Raw genomic sequence first — 26393 nt, forward strand, 5'->3', positions numbered from 1 at the left:
TGATAGGCATTCAAAGCACTTTGGCTGCAGCAGGCGTCAAACAGTTCTTTCATCATGGATATAATGACAGGTCTATGTTTGGAATTTAAAATTGGTAAATTTCAGTCGAAGCTTAACTGCAGATTCCAGAAAACACAATCAGTCAAGAGAGATTCAATCTTGAAGCAAAGACTCCTTAAATTGGAAGCAAAGAAAAAGGAATTTTGCTACCTCCAGCAATACGAATGTTCTCTTCAAAAAGGATTTTTTTCTCCTTAGGCAATTTACACAACCTGTGGCTCATTGCAGAATTTCTGCTGAGAGAATTATTTCAAGGCAAGCATGCTTCATTGGTATTTTTCTCAAAAACTGATTTCAGCCAGTCCCTCCCCAGTCAAATTGAAACATTACACAATGTGACCTCCTCACTCTCCTGCTGTTGCCTAGATAACAGGTGCAGCTGGCACACTGTGCCTCTTAGTTTTTAAAGGCATATTGTTTTTAAACAGAGTCTTAAAGGCACACTGTTTTAATCAGAGGAGAAAATAAATAGCTCCATGACATAAGAAACACTGTCATATTCTATGCTAGAGCACTGTAGGTTAGGTTAAAAATATCTTGCATTGTCAATCAAGTGACGATCCAGGAGGTGGAAGCACTCCGGATTTATTAGTTCCGTTGGGTAAGCTAAATCCTGCCAGGCAGACCATTCACCTGCCCAAGACAAAGCCTGGGTACAAAAATGAATACAAATTCCAAGCCCCAACAAGATGCCAAAAGGTGCCGTACATAAGCCTGCAGTATCTACACAAAAGGCTGATGAAGAGGGAGGAACCAGGAAATCCTAGAAAAGAGAGACTGCATTGAAATAAATATACCTTCATGGCCGATGAATGTTGAAGCTGCAAAGTAATTTATTTTAGCATATAATTTATTTTCTTAAACAGCTCCCCTCCCTGTATCCAAGCTCTGTTCTCTCTCTGATTTGGGATTTGTTAAAAGGGAGTAACCCTAACTGTATCATTTGATTTTGTTGCTGCCAACAGAACTCACAGAAGGGCAGGTCCTGTGTTGTCTATTTGAGAACTTAATGATTTTCTGTAATGTTCTAATGAGCTGAGGCGTAACAGCTTTGAAATTCCAGATGGCGCAAGGCTTCCTGGTTACAGCTGAGGTTAGTATTTGATCCCAAAAAAACTCTCAAAACAGCAGAGTGAAGATTATAAATTAAATAACACCAGCTTTGAAAAACAAAACAGCACTCGCTTCTTTTTTTTTAACTTAACACAAGTAATAAAAAGGCAAAGCTCTCTTGCTACCACGGGGGAATGATTCATAATCATCCTTCATATCCATTTTAATGGATTATTATGAACAGATGTTTCAGCTGGGGAGAAGTTTTGCTCGTGTACAACTAAGCTGTGTTCACATTAAGGAAATTGTCATAAAGTTGTCATGCTTAGAATTAAATGTATTTGTCATGTCTTCCTTGGTTCATTTATTGTACTCTGTTGATGTTTTTAGGGTAAAACATTATTTTTAATGTTGGGTACCTGAATCTTAACTGGAAAGTGGAAATGCTCTGTCTTCAAATCAGTCTGAATTTAAAAACTTCATGATAGAAATTTGAACATAGTAAAATGGGCACAAGAGGTCCAATTCTGAAGAACCCCAAGGAATCACAGTATCACAAAACTGTTACAGCACAGAAGGAGGCCATTCGGCTCATCGTGTCTGTGCTGGTTCTTCGATTAAGCAATTCACTTAGTGCCATTCCCCCACCTTCTCTCCATAACCCTGTACATTCTTCCTTTTCAGTTAACTATCTAATTCCATTTTGAATGCCTCGATGGAAACTGCCTTCACTGCACTCTCTGGCAGTGTATTCCAGATCCTAACCAGTCACTGCATGAAAACGTTTTTCCTCATGTCGCCATTGCTTCTTTTACCAATTACTTTAAATCTGTTCCCACTCGTTCTTGATCCTTTGATGAGTGAGAATAGTTTCTCCCTATCTACTCTGTCCAGACCCCTGATGATTTTGAGTACCTTTATCAAATCTCCTCTTACCCTTCTCTTCTCCAAGGAAAACAGTCCTAACTTCTCCATCTATCTTCATAAATGAAATTCTTCATCCTGGAACAATTCTGGTGAATCTTTTCTGCATGCTGTCCACTGCCTTCACATCTTTCCTTAAATGTGGCACCCAGAACTGAACACAATACTAGTGTCTTATACAAGTTCAAAGTAACCTCCTTACTGTTGTATTCTATTCCCCTATCAATAAAGTTTAGGATGGCAGAGAATGACTAAAAGGTTAATCAGGGGAAAGAAATTAGAGTATAAGAGGAAGCTAGCTAGAAATGTAAAATGGATAGCAAGAGTATCTACAGCTACTTAAAAAGTAAAAAAGTAAAATGAGTGTTAGTCCTCTAAAGAGTGAGAATGGGGAGCTAATAATAGATAATAAGGAAATGGCGGATGCAATTACCAAATATTTTGCTTCTGTCTTCACTATAGAGAATACAAAAAACATTCTGGCAATAGCTGTAATCAGGAGGTTGAAGGAAGAGAGGAACTAGGTGAAATTACAATTACCAGGGAAGCAGTACTGACCAAACTGATGGAGCTGTGGGCTGACAAGTCCCTGGATCCTGATGGACTTCATCCTAAGGTCTTAAAAGAGGTGGTTAATGAGGTAGCAGATGCGTTGGTGTTAATTTTTCAGAATTCGCTAGATTCTGGAAAGGTTCCATCAGACTAGAAAGTAGCAAATATAATCCCTCTAATCCAGTAGGAGGGGAGGTAGAAAACACAAATAATAGGCCAGTTAGCTTGATGTCTGTCATGGGGAAGGTGTTAAAATCAATGATTAAGGAGGTTGTAGCTGGGCACTTAGAAAAACTCAAGGTAATCGGGAATAATCAACATGGTTTTGTGAAAGGGAAATCATGTTTAACCTATTTGTTGGAGTGACATGTACTGTGGATAAAGTGGAGCCGGTTGACATACTGTACTTGGATTTCCAGAAGGTATTTGACAAGGTGCCACACAAAAAGTTATTGCGCAAAGCAGGAGCTCATGGTGTCGGGGGTAACATATTAGCATGGATAGAAGATTGGCTGGCTGGCAGAAAACAGAGAGTATGCACAAATGGGTCCTTTTCTGATTGGCAGGATGTGATGAGTGGGGTCCCGCAGGGGTCTGTGCTGGGGCCTCAACTTTTTACAGTTTATATCAATGACTTAGATGAGGCATGGTAGCTAAATTTGCAGATGACTCAATGATAGGTAGGAAGGTATGTTGCGAAGAGGACATAAGGAGCTTGCAGACCAATATAGATAGGTTGAGTGAGTGGGTACAAATCTGGCAGATGGAGTATATTGTGGGAAAATGTGAAGTTGTTCACCTTGGTAGGAAGAATAAAAAAAGCAGAGTAGTACTTTAACAGAGAAAGACTGCAGAATTCTGAAGTGCAGAGGGATCTAGGTGTTCTAGTGCAGGAGTCACAAAAGTTTAGTATGCAGGTACAGCAGGTGATAAAGAAGGTTAATGGAATGCTATCCTTTATTATGAGAAGAATTGAAAATAAAAGTAAGGATGTTATGCTTCAGTTATACGGGGCATTGGTGAGACCACATCTCAAATACAGGGTGCAGTTTTGGTCCCCTTATTTAAGGAAGGATGCAAATGCATTGGAGACAGTTCAGAGGAAGTTTACTAGATTGATACCTGGAATAAGCGGGTTGTCTTATGAGGGAAGGTTGGACAGACTAGGCTTGTTTTCACTGGAGTTTAGAAGAGTGAGGGGAGACTTGATTGAAGCCTATAAGATCCTGAACAATGTAGACAAGGTGGATGTGGAGAGGATGTTTCCTCTTGTGGGTGAGTCCAGAACTAGGGGACACTGTTTTAAAATTAGGGGCCACCTTTTTAGGACAGAGATAAGGAGAATTTTTTTCTCTCAGAGAGTTGTGCAACTTTGGAACTCTCTGCCTCAGAAGGTGGTCGGGGTCATTGAATATTTTAAGGCGGAGGTAGATAGATTCTTGCTAGGCAAGGGAATCAAGGGTTATTGGGGCGAGATGGGAGTGTGAAATTCGAAACACAAACAGATTAGCCATGATCTTATTGAATAGCAGAGCAGGCTCGAGGGAACAAATGGCCTACTTATGCTCCTAATTCGTATCTTCATATGTTTGCATGGTACTGTATGCTTTATTGACCGTTCTCTCAACCTGTCCTGCCACCTTCAATGAGTTACGCACATATACACCTATGTCCCTCTGCTCCTGCACCCCCTTTAGAGTTGTACCCTTTATGTTATATTGTCTCTCTATGTTCTTCCTACCAAAATGAATCACTTCACATTTCTCTGCATTGAACTTCATCTGCCACTTGTCTGTCTATTCCACCAACTTGTCTGTGTCCTTTTGATGTTCAATACTATTCTCCTCACAGTTCACAATGCTTCCAAGTTTCATACCGAAGAGTAAGGGTCCCAATACTGACCCCTGGGGAAGTCCATGACAAACTGCCTCCAGGCAAAAAAATCCATTAATGACTACTTTCTGTTTCCTGCCATTCAGCCAATTTCGTATCCATGTTACTACTGTCCCTTATATTCCATGAAATATAACTTTGCTCACAAGTCTGTTATGTGGCACTGTATCAAATGCCTTTTCAAAGTCCTTGTACATCACATCAACAGCATTTCCCTCATCATCCCTCTTGCTACCCCTTCAAAAAACTCCAGCAAGTTAGTTAAACATGATTTTCCCTTAACAAATCCCATGCTGGCACTCCTTAATTAATCCACATTTGTCCATGTGATTATTAATTTTGTCCCGAATTATTGTTAAAAGTTTCCCCACCACTGAAGTTAAACTGACTGGCCTGTAGTTGCTGGGCTTATCTTTATATCCTTTTTCAAACAAGGGTGTAACATTTGCAATTCTCCAGTGCTCTGGCACCATCCCTGAGTCTAAGAAAGACTGGAATATTATGGTTAGTGCATCCGCAATGTCCACTCTCACTTCCCTCAGCATCCTTGGATGCATCTGTCCTGGTGCTTTATCAACTTTAAGTATAGAAGGCCTATTTAATACTTCCTCCTTACCAATTTTAAACCCTTCTAGTGTATCAATTACATTCTCTTTTACCATGGTCTGGTTAGAATCTCCTTCCTTGGTAAAGGCAGATACAAAGTATTCATTTAATACCTCAGCTATTCTCCCTGCCTCCATCCGTAAGTCACCCTTTTGGTCCCTAATCGGCCATACTCCATCTTTTACCACCCTTTTACTATTGACATGCCTATCGAAGACTTTGGGATTCCCTTTTGTGTTAGCTGCCAGTCTCTTTCCATACTCTCTCTTTGCTTCTCTTAATTGCTTTTTCACTTTCCCTCTGAACCTTCAACATTCAGTCTAGTTCTCCATTGTATTATTCACCTGACATCTTCACAAGCACACAATTTCTTCATCTTCATCTCTATCTCTTTTGTCATCCAGAGAGCTCTGGATTTGTTTCCCCTACCTTTCCCCTTTGAGGGAATGTACCTTGACTGTGTCTGAACTATCTCTTCTTTGAAGGTAGCCCATTGTTCAGTTACTGTTTTTCCTGCCAACCTTTGATTACAATCTGTTTGGACCAGATTTATTCTTACTTCATTGAAGTTGGTTTTCCCCCAGTTGATTATTCTTACTCTAGATTGTTATTTGTCCTTTCCAATAGACAACCCAAACCTTATGATACAATGATCACTGTCCCCTAAATGTTCTCCTACTGATATTTGATCCATTTGGCCCACCTCATTCCCAAGAACCAGGTCTAGCAGTGCCTCCTTTCTCCATGGACTGGAAACATAGTGCTGTAGAAAATTCTCCTGAACACACTCTCAAAACTCTTGCCGCTCTCTGCCCTTTACACTACGACTATCCCAGTCTATATTTGGATAATTAAAGTTCCCCATTATAACTACTCCATAATTCTTGCATCTCTGTAATTTCCTTGCAAATTTGCTCCTGTACTTCCTTTCCACCAGTTGGTGGCCGATAGACTACACCGAGCATTGTAATTGCACCTTTTTTGTTCCTTAGCTGTAGTCAAATAGATTCTGTCCTTGACCCCTCTGGGATATCCTCTTGCTTAAGCAATATAATGCTCTCCTTAATCAATACCGCCAGTCCTCCCCCTTTTCTTCCTTTCCTATCTTTCCTGAATACCTTGTATCCAGGGATATTTAACACTCAATTCGCCATTCTTTGAGCCAGGCCTCTGTTATAGCCACAACATCATATTTCCACAGATCAATCTGTGCCTGTAACTCAGTATTCTTATTAATTAGACTCTGTGCATTCACATACATGCACATTAACCTTGATTTAGACTTTATTACTTCCTTCCTTATTCTACCCCCACCCAATAACTTACTATTCCCTAATCTAGTGCTCTCGTTCTCTCCCAGTATTCTGTGCACCTTGGTAGTACTGTATAACACTGTCACCTTATGCACCTTATTCCTCTTTTCTACTTTTATACATACGCTAGTGCCAATCCCCCTACCAATTTAGTTTATACCCTTCCCAAGCACAGTAGTGAACCTCCCCGCGAGGACATTGGTCCCAGTCCTGTTGATATGCAACCTATCCTTTTTCACTAGGTGCCTCCTGCCACAGGACTGGTCCCAATGCCCCAAGAAACTGAAGCCCTCCTTCCTGCACCATGCTTCAAGCCTATCTTCCTATTTCTACTCTTGTTAGCACGTGGCACTGGGAGTAATCCACAGATTACTATCCTTTAGGTCCCTACTCTTTAATCTACTCCCTAGCTCCTGAAAATCTGAAGGTAGGACCTTAATACCTGCCCTTTCTATTTTGTTGGTACCAATATGCACCACAACTTCTGGCTCACTCCCTTCCCCTGCAAAATAACCTGTGCCCTCTCCATGATGTCTTTTGCCCTGGCACCAGGGAGGCAACACAACACGCAGGACTCATGCTAACGGTTACAAAAATGCCTATCTGTCTCCCTGACTATGGAATCACCTATAACAACTGCACTTCTGCACTCTGTTGCTCCCTCCTGTAAGCTCCCATGCCATGGTTTGGACTGCACTCCTTCAAGGTGTCGTCACTCTCAGCAGTCTCCAAAACTGAGTGCCAGTTTGAGAGCAGCACACACCCTGAAGCGTCTTGCACTTTCTGCCTCTTCCTTCTCTTCTGGATGGCCACCCACTTACCATCCTGAACTCTCACTTGCTGTGGGGCGACCACCTCCTGGAATGTACGATCCAGGAAACTCTCCTACTCCCTGATGCTCCACAGTGACTCCAGCTTGAGATGTTGCTTGACTGGGAGTCAATGTAAGTCAGCAAGCACAGGGGTGATAAGTGAACGAGACTTGGTATGAGTTAAGACACGGGCAGCAGAGTTTACAAATGGTAGAATGTGGGAGACCAGCCAGGAGTGCATTAGAATAGTCAAATCTAGAGGTGATGAAGGCTTTAAATGACTGGTTTAATCTTAGACTGGTGCCAAGGAGAGGGATGGAGTCGGTAGCTAGGGAACGGAAATATCAATTCTAATGTTAATTAAGATATATTGCCGATTTTTACACCCTGTGCCTGGCAAAAATAGGACAGTAGTGGAATTAAAATGGAGGTGTTGGACTTATAGTCTCATTCCTGCTCTGCCAGTATTCATCTCAGGACCTTCCGCACAGGTGGCTGGGATACCCGTCTGAATCATACAGGAGTCTCATTAATTCAAACTAATCAGGGTCCTTCGATGCACACGGGACACTGGCATTTTAATTAGGGTTGTTAACCCTCCAGAATAGTCCTACAGTCTCCAGGAATTGAAGATTACTCTCCAGGACACTGTTGCAATCAACCAGGGAGAAAAATCAGAGGGGCCTGAAAAAAAAACGTGTGTGCTTGTTTCTTTCTCATTTTCTTTGAACAGTTATTAGTTATGAAAAATATTGGAGATGGGTTTTAAAAGTCTGTTTGACTGACAAAGGAGCATCTTCCAATCAAATAATTTAGAGACTGTTCCAATTGGCCTCAGAACGCTCTGCACCAATAAGATCGTCATGTTGAGCAACTGATGGCAGGAGCATGTAGGCAGAAAGTCATGTGATGAAACCTCCAGGAAGATGCCTCACAGAGTTATTGGGACACAGTTTCCGCTTTGTTGATTCTGGGACAAATTGCGCCTGTTTTAAAGCGTGCTCTTATACCCCGAGTTTCTTCTCCAACTTATTTGCACATCACCAAATCCAAAATCTGCCATGAATCATTGTAATTAGGCTGCGTTTCAAAAAGAAATTTGCTTTAAAAGATTTTCCTTAATTTATTTAAAAGTGGTCACTTTGGGTAGTTTGATTAAACAGTTGAATATAGGTTTATGACAAAAAGTAAGCATTTTCAATCACAGTGTCACTCTATTACCTCTGATTAACTCAATTATAAGTTACTGAAATTCACTTTTAAAAAATATATAAAACAATTTTCTAGTTATTTTGGGGTACAATAGTCAGTTTCTTAGTAAATTAATTTTAAAAAATCACATTTAAAAGCTTTTAAAATATATCTTTGAGTGCCCTTTTGCCTAAAAGACCCATTTTAAGGGCCTCCTTGAAGGCTTGCAAATGAGGTCAATTAGCAGAAACCCCCAATGCTGATTAATTTACCCTGGAGGTGTGGTCAATTTTGTGAGTGGGGCCAGTTTCTAGAGCAATATTTTTTTTAAAACTAGCACAAAAGATGGCAGAAACTCGAGCTGCGGCAAACGCAAACTTGAAACTCACAAACCTTTGTGCGGGTTCAGCTGATTTTGGCCAAATTATGCCAAAAGAAAATCGAGCAGAAACTGTAGGCTGCCCAGCCTAATTTTAATGATGCCTGTGTCTACTGTAGGTATTACACATGGCAAAAACCTGGAAAAATGCAGAAGTGACCTTTTGAGGTGATTGCTAAAATTAATTTTGTGGGGCTGAGAGAAGCAGGTAGAGCTCCTTTGGACTCCACAAGAGTAATTTGAGCCGCTGTTGCCCTGGGCTCCTCTCTTCCCATGATTGCAAACCCCACCGCATCTGGGCTACCTTTATACCAGCGGGTAACCAATCTGGCCATCCAATGTTGTGCTGGTCCGCAGTGGGCAAGCTCCTTCGGAATGCCTATTCAGGGTGTGCAACTTGCTGCCAATATGCTAATGCCCACCCATTCACTCCACAGGAAGTTATAATCTTCCTTATAGCTTATTTGTACAATTGCCAGTGACTGAACAGGAGGATCTAGTCATTAATATCACAGTTGGAAACCTATACTTATTCTATTTAATGAAGTTGTCAGATTGTAGTGAAAAATCCAACTTGTTCACTAATGTTCTTCCAGGAAGGAAACCTGTTGTTCTTACCAATTCTAGTTTGTATGTCACTCCAGTCCCACATCAGTGTTGTTTGCTCTTAATTGCCCTCTGAAGTGGCATGGTAAGTCACTTCCTTGTATCAAACTGGCACCAGCGGTTTCAGAAGATGGCCTACCACCACCTTCTCAGGGCAATTGGGATGGGCAATAAATGCCAACCTTGCCAGCAATGCCCACATCCTGAGAACGAATTTAAACAAATAGGTTCTATTCAGATCTGTGTTAGAGAGGTGACTTTAAGTGCCATTTATGTGAATGGCGAGCAGTGCAGAAACAGATAGAAGAAAATATGAAACTAACAAAGTTTTCATACTCGTATGAAGGAATTTGTATCACCTGGTGTAATTCCTGAAAGATATTGGGCTGGATTTTGGCAGGAGGCGAGGGCTAAATAGCTGCTATCAGGGCCCCTGTCCCTTTAAAAGACGGGAGCCTGCTTCCAAGAGCTGCCTGTCAATCGGAGGGCTAGGAGCTCTTCAGACTCAGCAGCACCACCCGGAGCAGTGGCTACTGCTGGGACTGCACCCAGCCAAGAGGAGGTATCAATTATCACCGCCCTCAGAACAAGATGAGTGAGGTTGGGGTCTCTGGACTGTAAGGCAAGCCCTGGCATGGTGGGGGAGGGTGTTGTGAGGGCAGGGGGAGGGTTGCTGCGGGGTGGGGGGCGGGGGGGACAGCCATTACCACCAGTGGGCCCCTCCGTGCACCACAGAATGTCCCGATTAGGAAGGCCCCCCCCCACCCGCCCCAAGCCCACGGGAAGGCTGCCAAGGTTCACCAGGCGGTCTCCCCACATGGGGAAGGACTCATCCGCCACTGGTAAAATACCAGCGGCAACGGGGAAAAAGCCCTTAATTGGCCACTTAAATGGCACAGTTGGCTTCTGGGCGGGCGGGCCAGCCTCCACCTTCATTGCCGCTGGCAGAATGCCATGGCGGAAGGAAGGCGATGGACATTCGACCTCCCTGCCTTCCCTTGCCACCTCCCAGCCCATCCTTAGAGGGCTGGTAAAATGCAGTCTATTATATGTGACGACAGGAAGCATCAAAATGAATGTCTTGGACTAGTTTCATGTTTCAGGTCAGGCTAAGGGTAATTGCTTCTTTTCCTTTCTGTTGTATTAACAGGGAAAAGAGCATATTGCCATTACCCATCACCTTTTTTTATTCTGAAATAAAAGGGCAAAGCATAGGAGACAGCCTGAACATTACACTATCTCCATCATTTACAAGCATGAAAGACGAGTGAAGCTGTTATCATAGCATCACATTTAGTATGCAGTCAGAATCCATCATCTTCCTTTGTAGGCTAGGAAAGCAAACTTAATTAATGACTCCAGACTACTCACAAACGGCTATTGGATTGCTCTGAAGATTACTAATACAGCTCTGTTGTGAAATTAAACTAACCTCTCTTGAGTCCACGGGATTAAAGCAAGCAAAGACCTTTATTCCAAGCATATGCAAGGGAGAAGATCGCAGTTACCCCCCTCAAGCCTTCTCACTGATACAGATTTTACAGCACACATTTATAAGGTACAATGGTCATTACAGATGGATCACACTACCTCCCCCCTGCAACACATACCAGGTTGCCAGGCTTACAACATGATCAATAAACTGGATTGTATGATCCCAGCAGATGTTTTCCTGTTATCTCAGCCCCCAGCCTTGAGGCTGCTAGTCCCCATGGTTTATTGCTGTTTGTCTCGTCTCCTGTTTCCCCTTATCTCTTTTCTTAGTGAAGCAAGGACAGCATGTTTACACAGGCTGTTAAGGCAATTAAGTACTGAGTTGTACAATCCCAGAATGATGGCGAAGTATCCCATCATCCAAAGGGTCCCTCACAACTACAGTGTTTCTTCTAAGATTATTAATGCATTCTAATGCTGAATCTATTAATGTTGATCCTTTGGTCCCACTTCAAGCTCCAAAGCAGAGACATTTATTACTCATCCTGTGATCAGATGAATCATTGTGCCAATGGTAGAGGAATCTCCATTTTAAAAAAAAGCTTTCAAGTACTTAAAAAGTTGATTTTGTTGCAAAGACTCTATGAAAAAAAACCTGGAGAAAACCCAATTCCTCTCCCAGGCTGATTGAGGTTGGCGCCATTACAGGAGGAGTCCGATAGCAGAGGCTGGCAGTGGGGAGCATTCCCAAGGGGAAATCTCCAAGGATGGGAACTGCTCGTAGACTCTGGCTAGCATCAAATGGTGCAGTCTGGAAACCCAGCAACAGCACAACTTGCCATGCCTTTACTTCTGCTCTCTAGAGAACTGCCAGCACCACAACGAGCCAGAACGGACAGGTACCTCCATGAGGCCACGTCCTCCTCCCCCAACAAGTCCTTGGCCCTGAGCTCCAGGCCTTCAGATGCGGAGGATGCGGAGAGACAAAGGACACGCAATGTCCTGAAGACGCAGAGGAGGAATGAGGTGAAGCATTGTCCGTTGGTTGTTCAAGATGAATTGTCAGAACTTTCCAAGAATGACAAGGCCTCAAAAGTGGTTACCTTGAGAAAAGCAACAGAGTATATTAGCAGGCTGAAGGCAGAGCAACAGAAACTGAATGCAAAGAGGGAGAAACTTGAGAAAAAACAGCAACAGCTGAGATGCAAATTCCCCGCAAGAGTTTTCAAACCACCAAAACGATATATGGAATTTTAAGCCTCTGCATTTGTAAATTTCACAATCCTTATCCTTCTACCTGTAAATTTTACAGTCTCTACTCCGCATAAATAATTTTGATGTTATCTAATTTTATGTGTATTAACTTGTAGCATATAAGACTTATCTTTGGAAAGAAAGGGGATGTTGTGTGATCGCCTTAAGAGTGATGTCCCTTTAAGATCACAGTATGCTAATGAGCTAAGCACCAGGATGTAGTCATGTGACTCGAAGCAGAGTCACTCTGCAACTGTAACATTCAGAGAAAGGTTCTGTAAATTGTTTGCTCTGTACGATATATAATAGTTTAGCTGTTAATAAACCTGTTAGAGATCTTCAGCAAACTGGACTCCACACATCTCATGTATGTTGCATAAGACAACAGAAAGAACTCATTACATATATCATACTAAATAAATGCATATAGACTTTTCTACGCATTCCCTTTCAATTTCTTACCTTGACGTACCTGATAGCAAAGGCTAGCTGCTGATTGCAATCCATAACTCAACTTCATGAAGTGCACAAGAGGAGCTCAGTAGGAACGATTTCCACCCTCCCAACCACTACCCCCACAACCTCGCCAATTAATTGTTTCTTCTTTACTGAAGGAGCTTCTTGTTACCTCCTCACAAAAGCACAGCCAAGATCAGGAACTCAGTGGCATGGGAGACTGAATGTGAATCTATGACTTCATGGCAGCACCTGATGGTTCTCCAGTCTGCCATTCCACTGCCCTTAATTCATAATTTACAGTAAGTTGGGCACTTACAAACTTGGCCAATAAAACAAATCACATTTAAATCAATGGAAATGTTATGGGACATGTGCAGACTATTCCTGTAACATACACAGCAAGACCAGCTTAGGAATAGAAGTGGAGATAGCAAATGAGGAGTTTAAATGAACAAACAAACGAGAACGATATGCAGGAAAAAAAAGTAGGTTCATGATGCCCAGAGTATCATGACCAAACACTTCCTACCTCCCAGCAGCCCCAGTAATCTCCTGGGAATGGCAAAAAATACAGAAAGAAAGGTCCAAAAAGGGGGAAAAAAATCAGGAAAATTCCTGTCTGAGCCCCTCGGATGACCAAAACACATCAATGAGCCCATTTTCGCAATCTTATGTTAACTGGTAAATTGTGCACCTTTTATGAGACCAGATTTCTGTCCCAGCCAAGAACTAGTCCAGCTCTCTTTGGAAGTTGTTATAGAAAGTCAACGCACACCTATTCCTTCTCTTGCATAGTTTAGATACTTGACCGCCCCAACCTTCCACAATCTGTCAAACTGAAATAATCTATCAGTGGATACACATTCCAGCCTTTTCATTATTTTATATACCTTTATCAGGTCACCCCTAAGTCTAAACTGCCTTAAAGTAAATAGACCCAACATTAAGCTTATCTGAGTAACTAAAATGCTTTAAATTGGGAATCATTCTTATGGCTCTCCTCTGAACCTATTCCAAGGCCACCATCTGAGTCAACAAAACTGGACGTAGTACATACTCAATGACTGAGCTTCCACAGCCCTCTGGGGGTAGAGAACACACATCTCTGCACATCTATTCATCCTACCAAAATAGATAACCTCACATTTTTCCACATTATATTCCATCTTCCATGTTCTTGCCCACTTACTAGTCTGTCTAAATCCCCTTGAAGCTGCTTTGCATCTTCCTAACACACATTCCCACCTAGTTTTGTGTCATCCGCGAACTTGGAAATGCTACTTTTAGCCCCCATATCCCTATATATTGTGAACAGCTGGGGCCCGAGCACTGATCCTTGTGGTACTCCACTAGTCATAGCCTGCCAACACAAGTATTACCCATTTATTCCTACTCTCTGCTTTCTGCCTGCTAACCAATTCTTAATCCATGCCAGTATATTACTTCATATCCCATGTGCTTTAATTTTGCTAACCAACCTCCTGTGGGGGACTTTATTAAAAAGCCTTCTGAAAATCCAAGTATACCACGTCCACCGACTCCCCTTTATCAATTCCGTTAGTAACATCCTCAAAAACTGCAACAGGTTTGTTAAACATATTTTCCCATTCATAAATCCATGTTGACTATGCCCAATCAGATCATTATTATCCAAGTGTCCATTTATCACATCCTTTAGAATAGATTCTAGCATTTTCCCAATGACTGATATAAGGCTAACAGGTCTGTAATTCCCTGTTTTCTCTGTCCCTTCCTTCTTAAATAGTGGGGTAACATTTGCGAGCTTCCAATCTGTAGGAACCAGCATCTATAGAATTTTGGAAGATGATCACCAATGCATCCACTATCTCCTGAGCTGCCTCTTTCAACACTCTGGGATGTAGAATATCAGATTCTGGAGACTTGTCAACCTTCAGCCCCATTAATTTCTCCAATACAACCTTCTTACTAATTCTAATTCCCTTCAATTCCTCATTCCCCCTAATCTCTTGGATCTCTAATTGTGGGAGATTTCTTGTATCTTGCTCAGTGAAGACAGTCACTAAGTAATCATTTAGCCTCTCTGCCATTTCTCTATTCCCCATTATAAATTCTCCTGACTCTGCCTGTAATAGACCCACATTTGTCTTAGCCAAACATTTCATTTTTACATACATGTAGAAGCTTTTACAGTCTGTTTTTATATTTTTTGCTAGCTTACATTCATATTCTATTCTCCCTTTCTTTAGGACAGAATTGTGTTCTTTCACTTTTACTGAATGGTTCTATTCATACAATGCTCTGTTGGCTTTCGCTATGGTTTCTCTGCATTGTTCGTGAACCTTGAATGATCTATGCGCAATAGCATCTGGATGCTTTTAGTTCTCGACTGAATTCAGTATTGTTTTCTGGATGTGCTAAGTATATTCAATGTTGGGCCTGCTATGATGCATCACATTGCATTTGTCAAGGTTAATTGCCATTTGACATTGTTTGACCCATTCCACCAGCACATCTAAATCTTTTTGCAGAAAATTGTACTCCACTACAGTCTTAACACTCACATTTTTTTTGTATCATCTGCAAGTTTGCTGACCATACCCTCAACTCAAATGTCCAGGTCATTAATGAAAATAATGATGAAGTACTGGCCCTAACACTGATCCCTATGGAACACCACTAGTGACCTACGTCCAAGCTGATCCACAACCATTTACTACACTTTCTTCTCTGTGGGATTGGAACCAATTCCTAATTCAGTGCATCAAATTCCCACAGATTCCACAAGATTTTATTTTGTGAAGTGTTATGAAGGTGCTTCTATTTTTTTGAGGATTCGTGTATTAGAATTGTGGAGATGGATTCATTAGAGAACTGAAGTAATACCATTGATGTTGGACGTTGTTTTTTAAAAGAGGTCACCAGAAGGACACTTGTGGTCTTGTTTGAAAACAACCTTTACTGGTAGGCACATGCTTTAAGCTCAATAAACAACAGAAACTTTGGTGACTTGGGGACATGTTTACAAAGAAGTGACATGTCAAGATTTATGAGTCGTCAGGAGGTTCTGACCCGCTGTTTGGGTTTTCTCTTCTGAGAGATTGTTTTGGTTCGGTTAGGGTGTGGACTGTGTTTGAAACCTGCCAAGAGAGAAACACCCAGCTTGCCTCCTTTCTCTTGTCTCTATGAAATGCTACGTTTCTCCTGAGGAGCTCCTGGCAAGCTTGCTAGATCAATTCTCAATGATGCCTGAAAAGAACTTCTCCATAATAGATCCCAGTGACCCATTTACGTGTACTCAGATGCCAGACCTTTTGCCATTTTGGGGCACAACATATCTCATTTGATTTGTTCAAGAATTAACAAGTATTTGGCCAAAGTTTTTTTTTTTGGAAAAGAGCTCTGCAGAGAAAATCTCTTTATTTTTCATTTACCATTGTGCATATGTGTGAGGGGATAAGATAAGATTAAAAAAGGGAACTTTCATATTTCAATCTGTGTGTTCATGCTTTACTTCATTACTGGATAAATCTTGTTATGTAATAAACTGATAATTTTGTTGTTCATTAAAGAAATCTGGTTGGTGTATTTTATTTGGGAATAAAGAGTGGAGTATATGATTCACCCCATATCGGTAACTGGGTAAACATTTAAATATATGTTGTGACCTGTGGGAAAGTGGAACTAGAAGTGACATGCACTCCTCCCGCCTCGTTCATAACAAAAGTATCCTAAGCAATACTTTCTGAAAACCCAACCAGAAAACAAGGTCTACCTGATTACCATCATCCACTATCTGAGTAATTTCTTCCAAAGACTCAACTGGTTTGGTAAGACATAACCTTCTTTTCCCAAAGCTATGTTGGTTATCTATAATGGCCTTTAATAGTATCTCTCTTGCCCAGTGATCGCAAAGAAGGCCACTTGATACCTTCAAGCGTCTTCCCAATGATCAACGGAAAGATAAGAAATGGGAGCAGGAGTTGGCCATTCAGCCCTTTGAGCCCATTTTGCCATTCAATGTGATCATGGACGATCTTCTACCTCAACTCCATTTTCCCTTAACCTATTCTCAATTCACACTAACATATTACCCCCCAATCCTATGAGCCCAAATTTTGAGTAATAACCTGTTGCGTGGCATCTTATCCAATGTTTTTTTGAAAATCCAAATACAGTGCATACATTAATTCTCCCTTATCTACCTTGTTAGTTACAATCTCAAAAAAACTCTAACAGATTTGTCAAACATGATTTCCCGTTCATAAATCCATGTTGACTCTGCCCGATCACATAAGGATTTCTAAATGCCCTCTTATTGTTAATAGTAGGTTAATTATGTTGTTAAAGATACACAGGTGAAAGGCATTGTGTAATTAAAGACAGTGCAGATATAAAGAGAGTCTGCTGGGACATGGGGTTGAAGGCAGGAGGCAGAGATATGTAATGCTGCATTTTGTGAATCAACCGACTATCAAGAATAGCATCTGTGTCTAGCTTCATTATTCACCATTCGGATTGGATCCATGTATCACTTATCACCTCCCTAATAATAAATTTTAGCATTTTCTTTCCTTACTACTAATGTAGTATGTGGCATATTGTTCCCTGTTTCCTCTCTCCTACCTTTCTTGAATAGCAGGGTTATGGTTTCTACATTTCAATCCTCAGAGACCATTCTAAATCTAGGGAATTCTGGAAGATCAGAACCAATGCACCCATGATCGCTCGAATGTAGGCCATCAGGTCCAAAGGATTTGTTGGCTTTTAGTTCCATTAATTTTTCAGTACAATTTCTTTACCAATATTAATTTCTTTAGGATCTTCATTCTCACTAGACCCTTCGTTCCCCATTATTTCTGGAATTGTTTTTATGTTTTCTACCATGAAAACAGGTACAAAATATTGATTTGGTGTCTGCCATTTCCTTATTTCCCATGATAATTTCCCCTGTCTGTAAGGGGCCCACATTTACTTTCACTAATCTCTTTCTTTTTTACATACCTATAGAAGCTTTACAATCTGTTTTTATGTCCCTTGCAAATTTACTCTCGTGTTTATTTTTTCTGCTTTATCAATTTCTTGGTCATTTGTTGAATTCTAAAATCCTCCCTACCCTCAGGTCTACTATTCTTTTTAGTAACATTTTAAGCCTCTTTCTTTACTGTAATATGATCTTAAACTTCTTTTGTTAGCCACGACTGGACCACTTTTCCCGAGAGCTTTCATTCCTTAAGGGAACGAGTATTCATTGTGAATTGTGATTTTTTTTTAATGTTTGCCACTGCTTATCTCCCATCATATCTTTTAATCTAGTTTCTCAAACTACCTTAGCCAACACACCTCTCATAGCTAAATAGTTTGCTTTGTTCATATTTAAGACCCTAGTTTCACACTTAACTAAATCACACTTAAACTCAATATAAAATCCTATCATATTATAATCACTGTTCCCCCGAGTTCCCTTTACAATAAGGTCATTTATTGACCCTGTCTCACTGCACAATACTAGATCTAAAATAGCCTGTTCCCTAGTCTCAAACTAATGGGGCTTGCTCTGTCTTGCCCCATTTTTTGAAAATCAATACTACATGATCTATCGTGCAATGCAAAGTAACAGTTCCTGATTCTATTGAGGTGTTGAAGATATGGGCATGGGGCAGAGGCCTGCTACCCGACCCGAACCCGATGGGACCCGACGACATGTGTCGGGTTCGGGTCGGGTCAGGCCCATCTTCTGGGGCCGGCTTTTGGGCTCAGGTCGGGTCGGGCTGAGTCCAGATCGAGTCGGGTCGGGTCGGGCCGGACACACACGGTAAGTGCTCTGCTGGTAAGTATTAAAAATAAAAAAACTTACCTGAGCTGGGAATCCGGGACAAAACTGAGTCTGCGCAGTGAGCGAGTGACGTCGCTATGACGTCTCGTGCATGCGCTGCAGCTTCTTACAGGTTCGATGTCAGGACCGTAAGTAAAGGGATGGTTGGGTTGGGCTCGGGTTGGGTCAACTAGTGGCAGGTTCGGGTTGGGTCGGGTCGGGTCGGGCTCAAAGTAAAATCGGAGGGACTCGGGCCGGCTCGGGTTCGGGCTTGCTGTGTTTCGGTCGGTTTCAGGTCAGGTTCTTTTTTCCGACCTAAAGCAAGCCTCTAGCATGGGGCTCAGAATGTACCTATCCCAGCTCTTTCAGCACTGTTGGGTGAATATCATTTGGACTTGAAGCCTGGTTTATTTCCTAGTTGGCATCCCCATCTATTTAATATTTCTAAATATAAATGCAAGTCTTTTTAAAATAATTTTATTATCACTGTACATCACACAGCTGAAAACTGAGCATCATCCATTAAAAAGTAGACTGATGCAAAAATCATTCAACAGCTCTGTCATAGCTTGGGAGGTGAGGGTGAGGGGTGATTGGCAGTCAAAGTACACTAGTAAAAAAATGTATCTCTTAACAGATGAAATATAGTTTATTAATTTCATTTTAAAAGAGTTAAGAGAATACTTGGTGCATGAAATTGAATTTCAGCCACTCTGCTTCCTTTAAATGTGCTGACAAACATCTTTTAAATGCCAGTCTCTGCAACTGAACTGACAATTGGTTTGTGAAAATCTGGCCATCTAACCCATGAATCTAATTGAATATTAAGAACTAAAGGGCAACAAAGGCGTAACTCCTCGTTTGAGATTCTGCTAAAGTTACAGGTTTCAGTGGAAGCAGACCATCACATAGCCCAGTCGAGAATTAAGGGCGCAATAAGCATATATATTTTACAACCACACTAGAGGACGGGATTAACTAACACCTGATGACTTTATGAAGCAGACAATGGAAGGAGGTGGCCTCAAGTACTGTGTAAATCTAAGGATTGAAGAGGTGTGAAAGACTGGCTTTCCTGAAATCGATTATCAGCAGGAAATAGGCGATTCTGTGTCTTTCACAGTAGACCTTTATTTTAAAAAAAGGAATATCAAGAATGAGGACATAATTTGCCATTCGGAACTAAAGATTTGGAGTATTGCGAAATTTGGAGACGAGATAGCCAAGCCAGCAGCAAGAAAATGGTATAAATGTATATGGAGTTCTGCGTATGTTACTGTTCCTGCAGTCAAGGAAGACGGTAGAGCTTGGTAAACTCCACTGACGGATCTATGCTCACCATCGGCAGACCAACCGAGGGGTGATTGTAAGTCGTAAATTAGGAAATTAAGTTAGGAATAGCGAATTTAGCCTCTCATAGGACGGACTCCTAGGTAAAGTAATTGGAGTTGCAACTGTAACTTGTGATTGCTGAGTGTAACCCTTCTCTAAGGATTGTGGATAATTAAATAAAGCGATTGTGAGTCATCAGAAAAAAACTTGTCTCGCTGGTTATTCTGTTCAAGTCATACATTTGCAATTCTGGTTTCATGAGCTCGAGTGTTGGGGGTGGGGGGGGTGCGGCATGGTGTCTTTGAGTGAGGAAGAGAACTCCCTACAGAACCAAATTAAAAAACACAGCCATATGATTTGCTTAATCAGAGAGGTTCGCTTCAGCGTAGTGCTGTGTGAGTGTTGCATTAGAGAAGGTGACATTGTTCAGTTGAGATGTTAAACCCAGATGCTGTCTGTCAGTGCAGGTGGATGTAAAAAAAAGTCATAGCAATATCTGAAGAAGAACACAGAATTCTCCTACTGTCCTGGTCAACATTCATCTTCAACTAAAAAAAACGATTAAATGGTGTTTTTCTCCTTTGCTGTTAGTGGGACCTTGCTGTGAGGAAATTAACTGCTGTCACAACACTGACTATATTTCAAAAGGTAATTAATGAGATGCGAATCACTTTGGGACCTCCTGCTAAGATACCACATAATGCATATTATTTTCTTTACTTAAGGCTGTAATAAGCAATGTAACTGCCGAAATTCTACTGCCAATGCTTACATCCCTCGGAATGAAACTGCTGCAACAACCAATGTTCTCAGCGACAAATCCAGATGTGGAATAGACATTGAAATGTGCGATGGCTTAGAAAAAGAGGGGGGGAAACATAGTTCATGGATATAAAACTAAAACAGATTCAACTTTCTGTAGAACTCAATCAAAAAGTAAAATACAGAGAAGTGATGGAACAAATCTTATTTGTTTGTGATTTAAATTAATGTCATTTGAATATATTTAGAAAATAAAGAGCCATTGTTCTAAAATTCAGTGATAGTTATGATTGAACAAGTTGAGCAGTGGTAGAAATACTCAGCAGGTGTGGCAGCATCAGTGGAAAGAGAAACAGAGTTAATGTTTCAGGAACATTGGTCCGAAATTTATAGTCTCGCTGCTGTAATCAGTGGCGAGCGAAAATAATGCGTCACGAAGCCGCTGCAATATTAAGTGCGGCGGCCCATTTAAATTGCTAGGGTGGACCACCCACCCTGATGACATGGAGGGGGCGGGCTGTCCGTCCCCAGCAATAGCATCAGCAGCCTTTGTGCCGCCGCTAACGCCATTTTTAAAGGGCTTCGTGACCTATATTTCAATGTAAATATTTAAAGATATAGTGATGTAAAATTGATTTAAAAATTAAATAAATGTTTTGTGCCCCTCTTCAATCCCCTCCAATAACCATAGAATTAATTACCTGCCCTCCCCCCACCATAACACTTACCTGGTGCACCTGACCCCCCTCCCCCAAAGTTCATAAACTTTACACTTTACCCCTTCCCATCATCCCCTACACAAATGAAATCACTTTCACCACGCTCCCCATACCCCCGCACTGAAAAACCTACCTCGTCACCCCTCCCCACCAGTGTTCTGCCTCGGACCCCCGTCTGGCCACTGGCACCAATATCACAGCGGAACGGAAGGCAGAGGCAGTGAACTGATTAATTAATTAATTTTAATGGATTTAAATATGTTAATAGGCATCCCCTTGCAGGGCGGGGCGGGCAGGCGCCACAAGGCCTTGCCGCCGCCAGCAATATCGGGCTGGGCCTTCCCCATGTCGAGGCTCATGGCAGGCCTTTGCCAGAGGCATTTTCCAGCTCCCCCACCACGACCCCCAATGTCTCTGTAAAGCTTGCCCCATTAATTCTGTTTCTCTCTCCGCAGATGCCACCAAACCTGCTAAACATTTCCAACAACCACAGTATTTTGCCTTCAATATTGAGGAGTGCTAGCTTGGTTTGATCCAAGTAAAGCTAACAATGTCAGAACAATCCAATACCAAACAGAACATTTCAAATCGAAGTGTTCAAAATATTCATAACTGCAGTGCAACTTCTACTGCTATGTACAAATACTTCTAACCACATACTTAACACCACAACTAAGGCTGTAATTTGGCATGGTCACTTGGAAAAATCATGCATCAACTATGGTAAAAATGGTGAGAATGAGCCAAGCCTACACTTGGCTAACTAATTTCAAAACATAGATATCAATTCAGACTCAGTAGTAGCTCTCTCACCTAAATCAGAAGGTTGTGTGTTCAAGTCTCACTCCAGGGCAGTACTGAGGGAGCACTGCCCTATCAAAGGTGTTATATTTCGAATGAGACATTAAACAGAGGTCCCGTCTGCCCCTTCAGGGGCCTGTAAATTATCTCATGGCACTATTTTGAAGAAGAGCAACGGAGTTCTCCCCAGTGGCCTGACCAATATTACTCAAGAAACAGATTATCTGATCATTATTTCATTGCTGTTTAATGGACCTTGTTGTGTGCAGATCGGCTGCTGCATTTCCTACATCACAACAGTGACTATAATTCAAAAGTACTTAATTTGTTGTAAAGCATTTTGAGATTTCCTGAGGATGTGAAAGACACTATATAAATGCACATTCTTACTTTTCTTTCTTTCAGCTCATCATGTCCTTTTCCAATGATTTCCTGAATGGATATTTTCCTTCGGGCCAATAAGCCAGTCAGTAGGACTTAAGCTGATACTGGGCTCTACAGCTGAATGTTCCAGCCTTGCTCACAATCACGATTTCCTTGGGCCCTCTGCATGTGTAATGCAGGTAGGAGCCACATAAGTTTATCGCCATCCGACAATTAGCTCTCTGCGCAGACAATGCAGGCTGGGTCCAGAATTGACAGTCTAGACCTCTCAAATTGATACCCCAAATACGAGGTATTGAAGCTGTAGGGCTTCATGATAAATAGTTCTCAAACCTTCACAAAACTCATTTTCTGCAGAGTACTGACGCATTAACACAAAATCCACTGACATTTTCATAACCCCTAGGAAGAAAAATAAATTGTCTGCCAAAATGCCTTCCTAAAACCTAAGAGATTTGTCTGACTTTCAGTTTCAATATTTCTGCTCTCCTTGAACATGAAGTAATCAACTGTTGCAATTACCTGTAGCAATGTCAGTTTGGGTCCTTGACGGATTCAGAATGGTTATTTTCAGCTTTCCATCACTGAGATGAATCTGTAGAGCTCCTGATGCTTCTCGAAGTTCATGGTACAGCAGCAGACCATCCTTGTTCCACGTGCGGAATTGGAAACTAACAGACAGTCCATCCATTTGAGGTGGGCTGGGCAGCAGCAAGTAACTACTGGAGCTCAAGAACGTGACTGGAATGATATGTGGCTCTGAACATGAAAAAGTTACATTTCCCTAAAGGAATATGAAGAGAAAAAGAAACATATAGTAATGATTTTTTTTTTTAAATGCTGATTGAGTAAACTTCTGTCAAGATTCTTTGTAAACCAAGATTGAATGAAAAAGAGCATTTTTTATATATGCTTTAAGTACTTTGAAGCCAAAGTTAAGTTGCTCCACTGGGCAGGAACAAGGCCGTAGTGGAGTGACCTGAAAAGTGCCATTCTATACTTACTGCCTCGTAACCACTCCATTCCTGCCTGGCTCCATTTTCCTTGGGTCCTTCGTATGGGTGGTCCAGGTGGGAGCCTTATTTCAATATGCTAAATGGAGTCTTATGACGTGCCTGTGACTCCAATGCAATTTTTTAGGTAATGGTAGGCAGGATGCTCCTCCTGGCTCCACTGAAGTCTTTCAACCTGTTGCTTGTCCCTTTGTACCTCTTGCCCACAGTGGAACAGTCAGAATTCCCAATTTTCTGGCCAGGAAGTTGACTTTGAGTACCAGAGTAGCACGAGCAGCTCATTGGGATTCTGGAAATGCTGCTCAGTACTCACAATGCATTGGGCCACTCCACAGGTACATCAGGTGGGTGGCGCAAGTGCTCCTCCCACCGCCTGCACAAAATGTGCCCTGCATTAAAATCTAACTCCATTATATTCACCAGTATCGCAGGTTTTGCCAATAAAACTGCACTTATAGGCTGGAGCAGTCGACAACACACGTTGTCAGATACTGAGTGAAAAAGAAATTCTTTTAAATTGCAAAGGCAAACTGATATGATCTACTAAAGAACACGATTAAATACTTATCCCATAATGTTACATAGCAGATACAACCTAGTCTTCACCACCAGCATATTTTAAAACGTTTGTTTAAAAAAAATATTAATTGGCACTGCCAACATCACGCATGATTCTGCTAATTGTCATTGTCCTCGCATGCCTAACTTATAATCTTCCAGCCCCTGCCACCACGGAGCCCAACATCGGGCGCTCAACAAAGTCCAGCCCACGGGCATGGCACTCCCAGTGACTGTGGAGGTCGCAATCACTTCTATGTTCTCTGCATCTGGATCAATCGAAGTAGCCATAGCCACAGCCAACATTACCCACATTAGTTAATCTGGAGCACAATGATATGTAAAGGAAGTAACTAATGATTTTCGTGCTTGAGGAAACAATTCCATTTCCCTCCACATGACTGCCCATGATAGCATGAGAGGAGTGTGCATTTTTACCAAATTGTAGAACGTTCGCCAGAACTGCAAAACTATAACTTTCACCCTGGTGGCCCTTTACATCACATCACTTCCTAAATGAATTGAAAAGGATTCTACATGTTCCAGGACAAAGCAATCTGACAGCTCTTTCACCACCTTAAACATCCATGCCTATCAGCACCAGTGCATTGTGGCTACAGTGAGTACTATCTACAGGCTGCACTGCATCAACTCACCAAGGCTTCTTAGACAGCATCTCCAAAACCTGCGACGTTACCATTTGGAAAACCAAGGGCAACACGTCCCTGGGAATGCCATCACCTCCAATTTGCTAAGTCACACACCATCCTCAATTGGACATATATTAACATTCCTTCTATGTTGCTGGGTCAAAATCCTGGAACTCTCTACCAAACACTGTTGTGAGTATACCTAGACTGCAGGAGGTCAAGAAGACGCACCACCACCTTCTCAAGGGCAATTAGGAATGGATAATAAATGCCGGCTTTGGCAGTGACAGCCACATCCCCAGAATGAAAGAAAACAACAACAACAACAGGGAGGTACAGTGGCGCAGTGGTTAGCACCGCAGCCTCACAGCTCCAACGACCCGGGTTCAGTTCTGGGTACTGTCTGTGTGGAGTTTGCAAGTTCTCCCTATGACCGCGTGGGTTTTCGCCGGGTGCTCCGGTTTCCTCCCACAGCCAAAGACTTGCAGGTTGATAGGTAAATTGGCCATTATAAATTGCCTCTAGTATAGGTAGGGGAATGTGGGGATGTGGTAGGAGTATGGGATAAGTGTAGGATTAGTATAAATGGGTGGTTGATGGTTGGCACAGACTCGGTGGGCCGAAGGGCCTGTTTTAGTGCTGTATCTCTAAATAAGCTTCTGTTAAGGATTATTCAGCCAGTCAAGAACTCTGGACTGATTTGTTAATGTAAAATTTATTACTCTAATATATAAATTAAAAATAAATATGAGTTTTAATGCGGAATTTGGCAATCTTTTTTACTCCATTCATTTTATTTCACATTATTAAGAATTTCTTCCAAGAACCAAGAATTGTGCTATTTTTAATGTTGCTGATACCAGATTAGGAACTTTTGGACTTCAACTTTGAAGCAGCTTATAAAATTGTTAGTTAACACATATTAATGAAGCTGCCTGTCACATGAATCTCAGTGATTAATTGCCCTGAGCATTCTAAAGCTAACTTCTTATTACTTTTGTTATGCTGTTCAATAGAATCAATAGTGAATCACAATGCTTACTCTATTTAAGAAGATGCTAAATTACTGCTTTATTTAATTCTTTTGATTAATAGTGATACAGGATTTCCATGGAAATCTACAATTGGAGAGAAATAGAAGATGAAATGGTACATTAATGCGATGTCTCAAGTGCACGGAACAGTTTTATTTTGGTTTGATGATTTTTTATGATCAGGCAGTTGAGCAACATCAGTGTTAGCATTTGAAATATGTTTCCATTTAGCTCCCACTGAGCCAGGATAAGAAAAGCTAGATGCAGAATAAAGCTTCCTTGACTTTGCCCTATCAATATGCCTTTCCCAATCTGAGGAAAGCAACACCTCAATGAGAAATTTCCACTTCCTAAATCCCTGTGGCCTCAGGGGGAAAACAAAGGGCAGCCATTGGAAAGGCAAATCAAGCAGACTGTATAACAGGTAGCTAATCCATCACTGCCTTGCCAGAATCCAATGTGTCAGTGAATCAGCAGTCTCTTACATTCAACACAAAAATGGGGATTACAGAACATGACACACATTCTCATTGCATGTATTTTTATTTATTGACATTTTTAATGCTTTTTGTTACCATTTAATTATAAATAAAGTTATTCATAGAATCACAGAATGATACAGCAGCTAAGGAGTCCATTCTGCCCATCATGCCTATACTGGCCTTTTGACAGAGCCATCTAATTAGTCCCATTCTCTTGCCCTTTCTCCATAACCCTGCAACCTTTTTCCCTTTTAAGCATTTATCCAATTCCCTTTTGCAAGTTATTATTGGATCTGCTTCCACCCTTTCAGAAAGTGCATTAGTTTCT

At 41.5% G+C, this 26393-nt stretch overlaps 1 protein-coding gene across 1 annotated transcript in view; it reads right to left on the bottom strand.

The window, feature by feature from the left end:
- LOC137371883 (contactin-associated protein-like 5) overlaps window positions 1-26393 on the bottom strand; it is a gene marked incomplete at its 5' end in the record, with an annotated part of 700863 nt that overhangs the window by 432243 nt on the left and 242227 nt on the right. The window contains one exon of the mRNA XM_068034867.1: window positions 22851-23112. Coding sequence (XP_067890968.1) covers window positions 22851-23112 — 262 coding nt within the window. The remainder of the gene's footprint in view (window positions 1-22850; window positions 23113-26393) is intronic.

Source organism: Heterodontus francisci, chromosome 7, assembly GCF_036365525.1.
Source record: "Heterodontus francisci isolate sHetFra1 chromosome 7, sHetFra1.hap1, whole genome shotgun sequence".
Lineage (NCBI taxonomy): Eukaryota > Metazoa > Chordata > Chondrichthyes > Heterodontiformes > Heterodontidae > Heterodontus > Heterodontus francisci.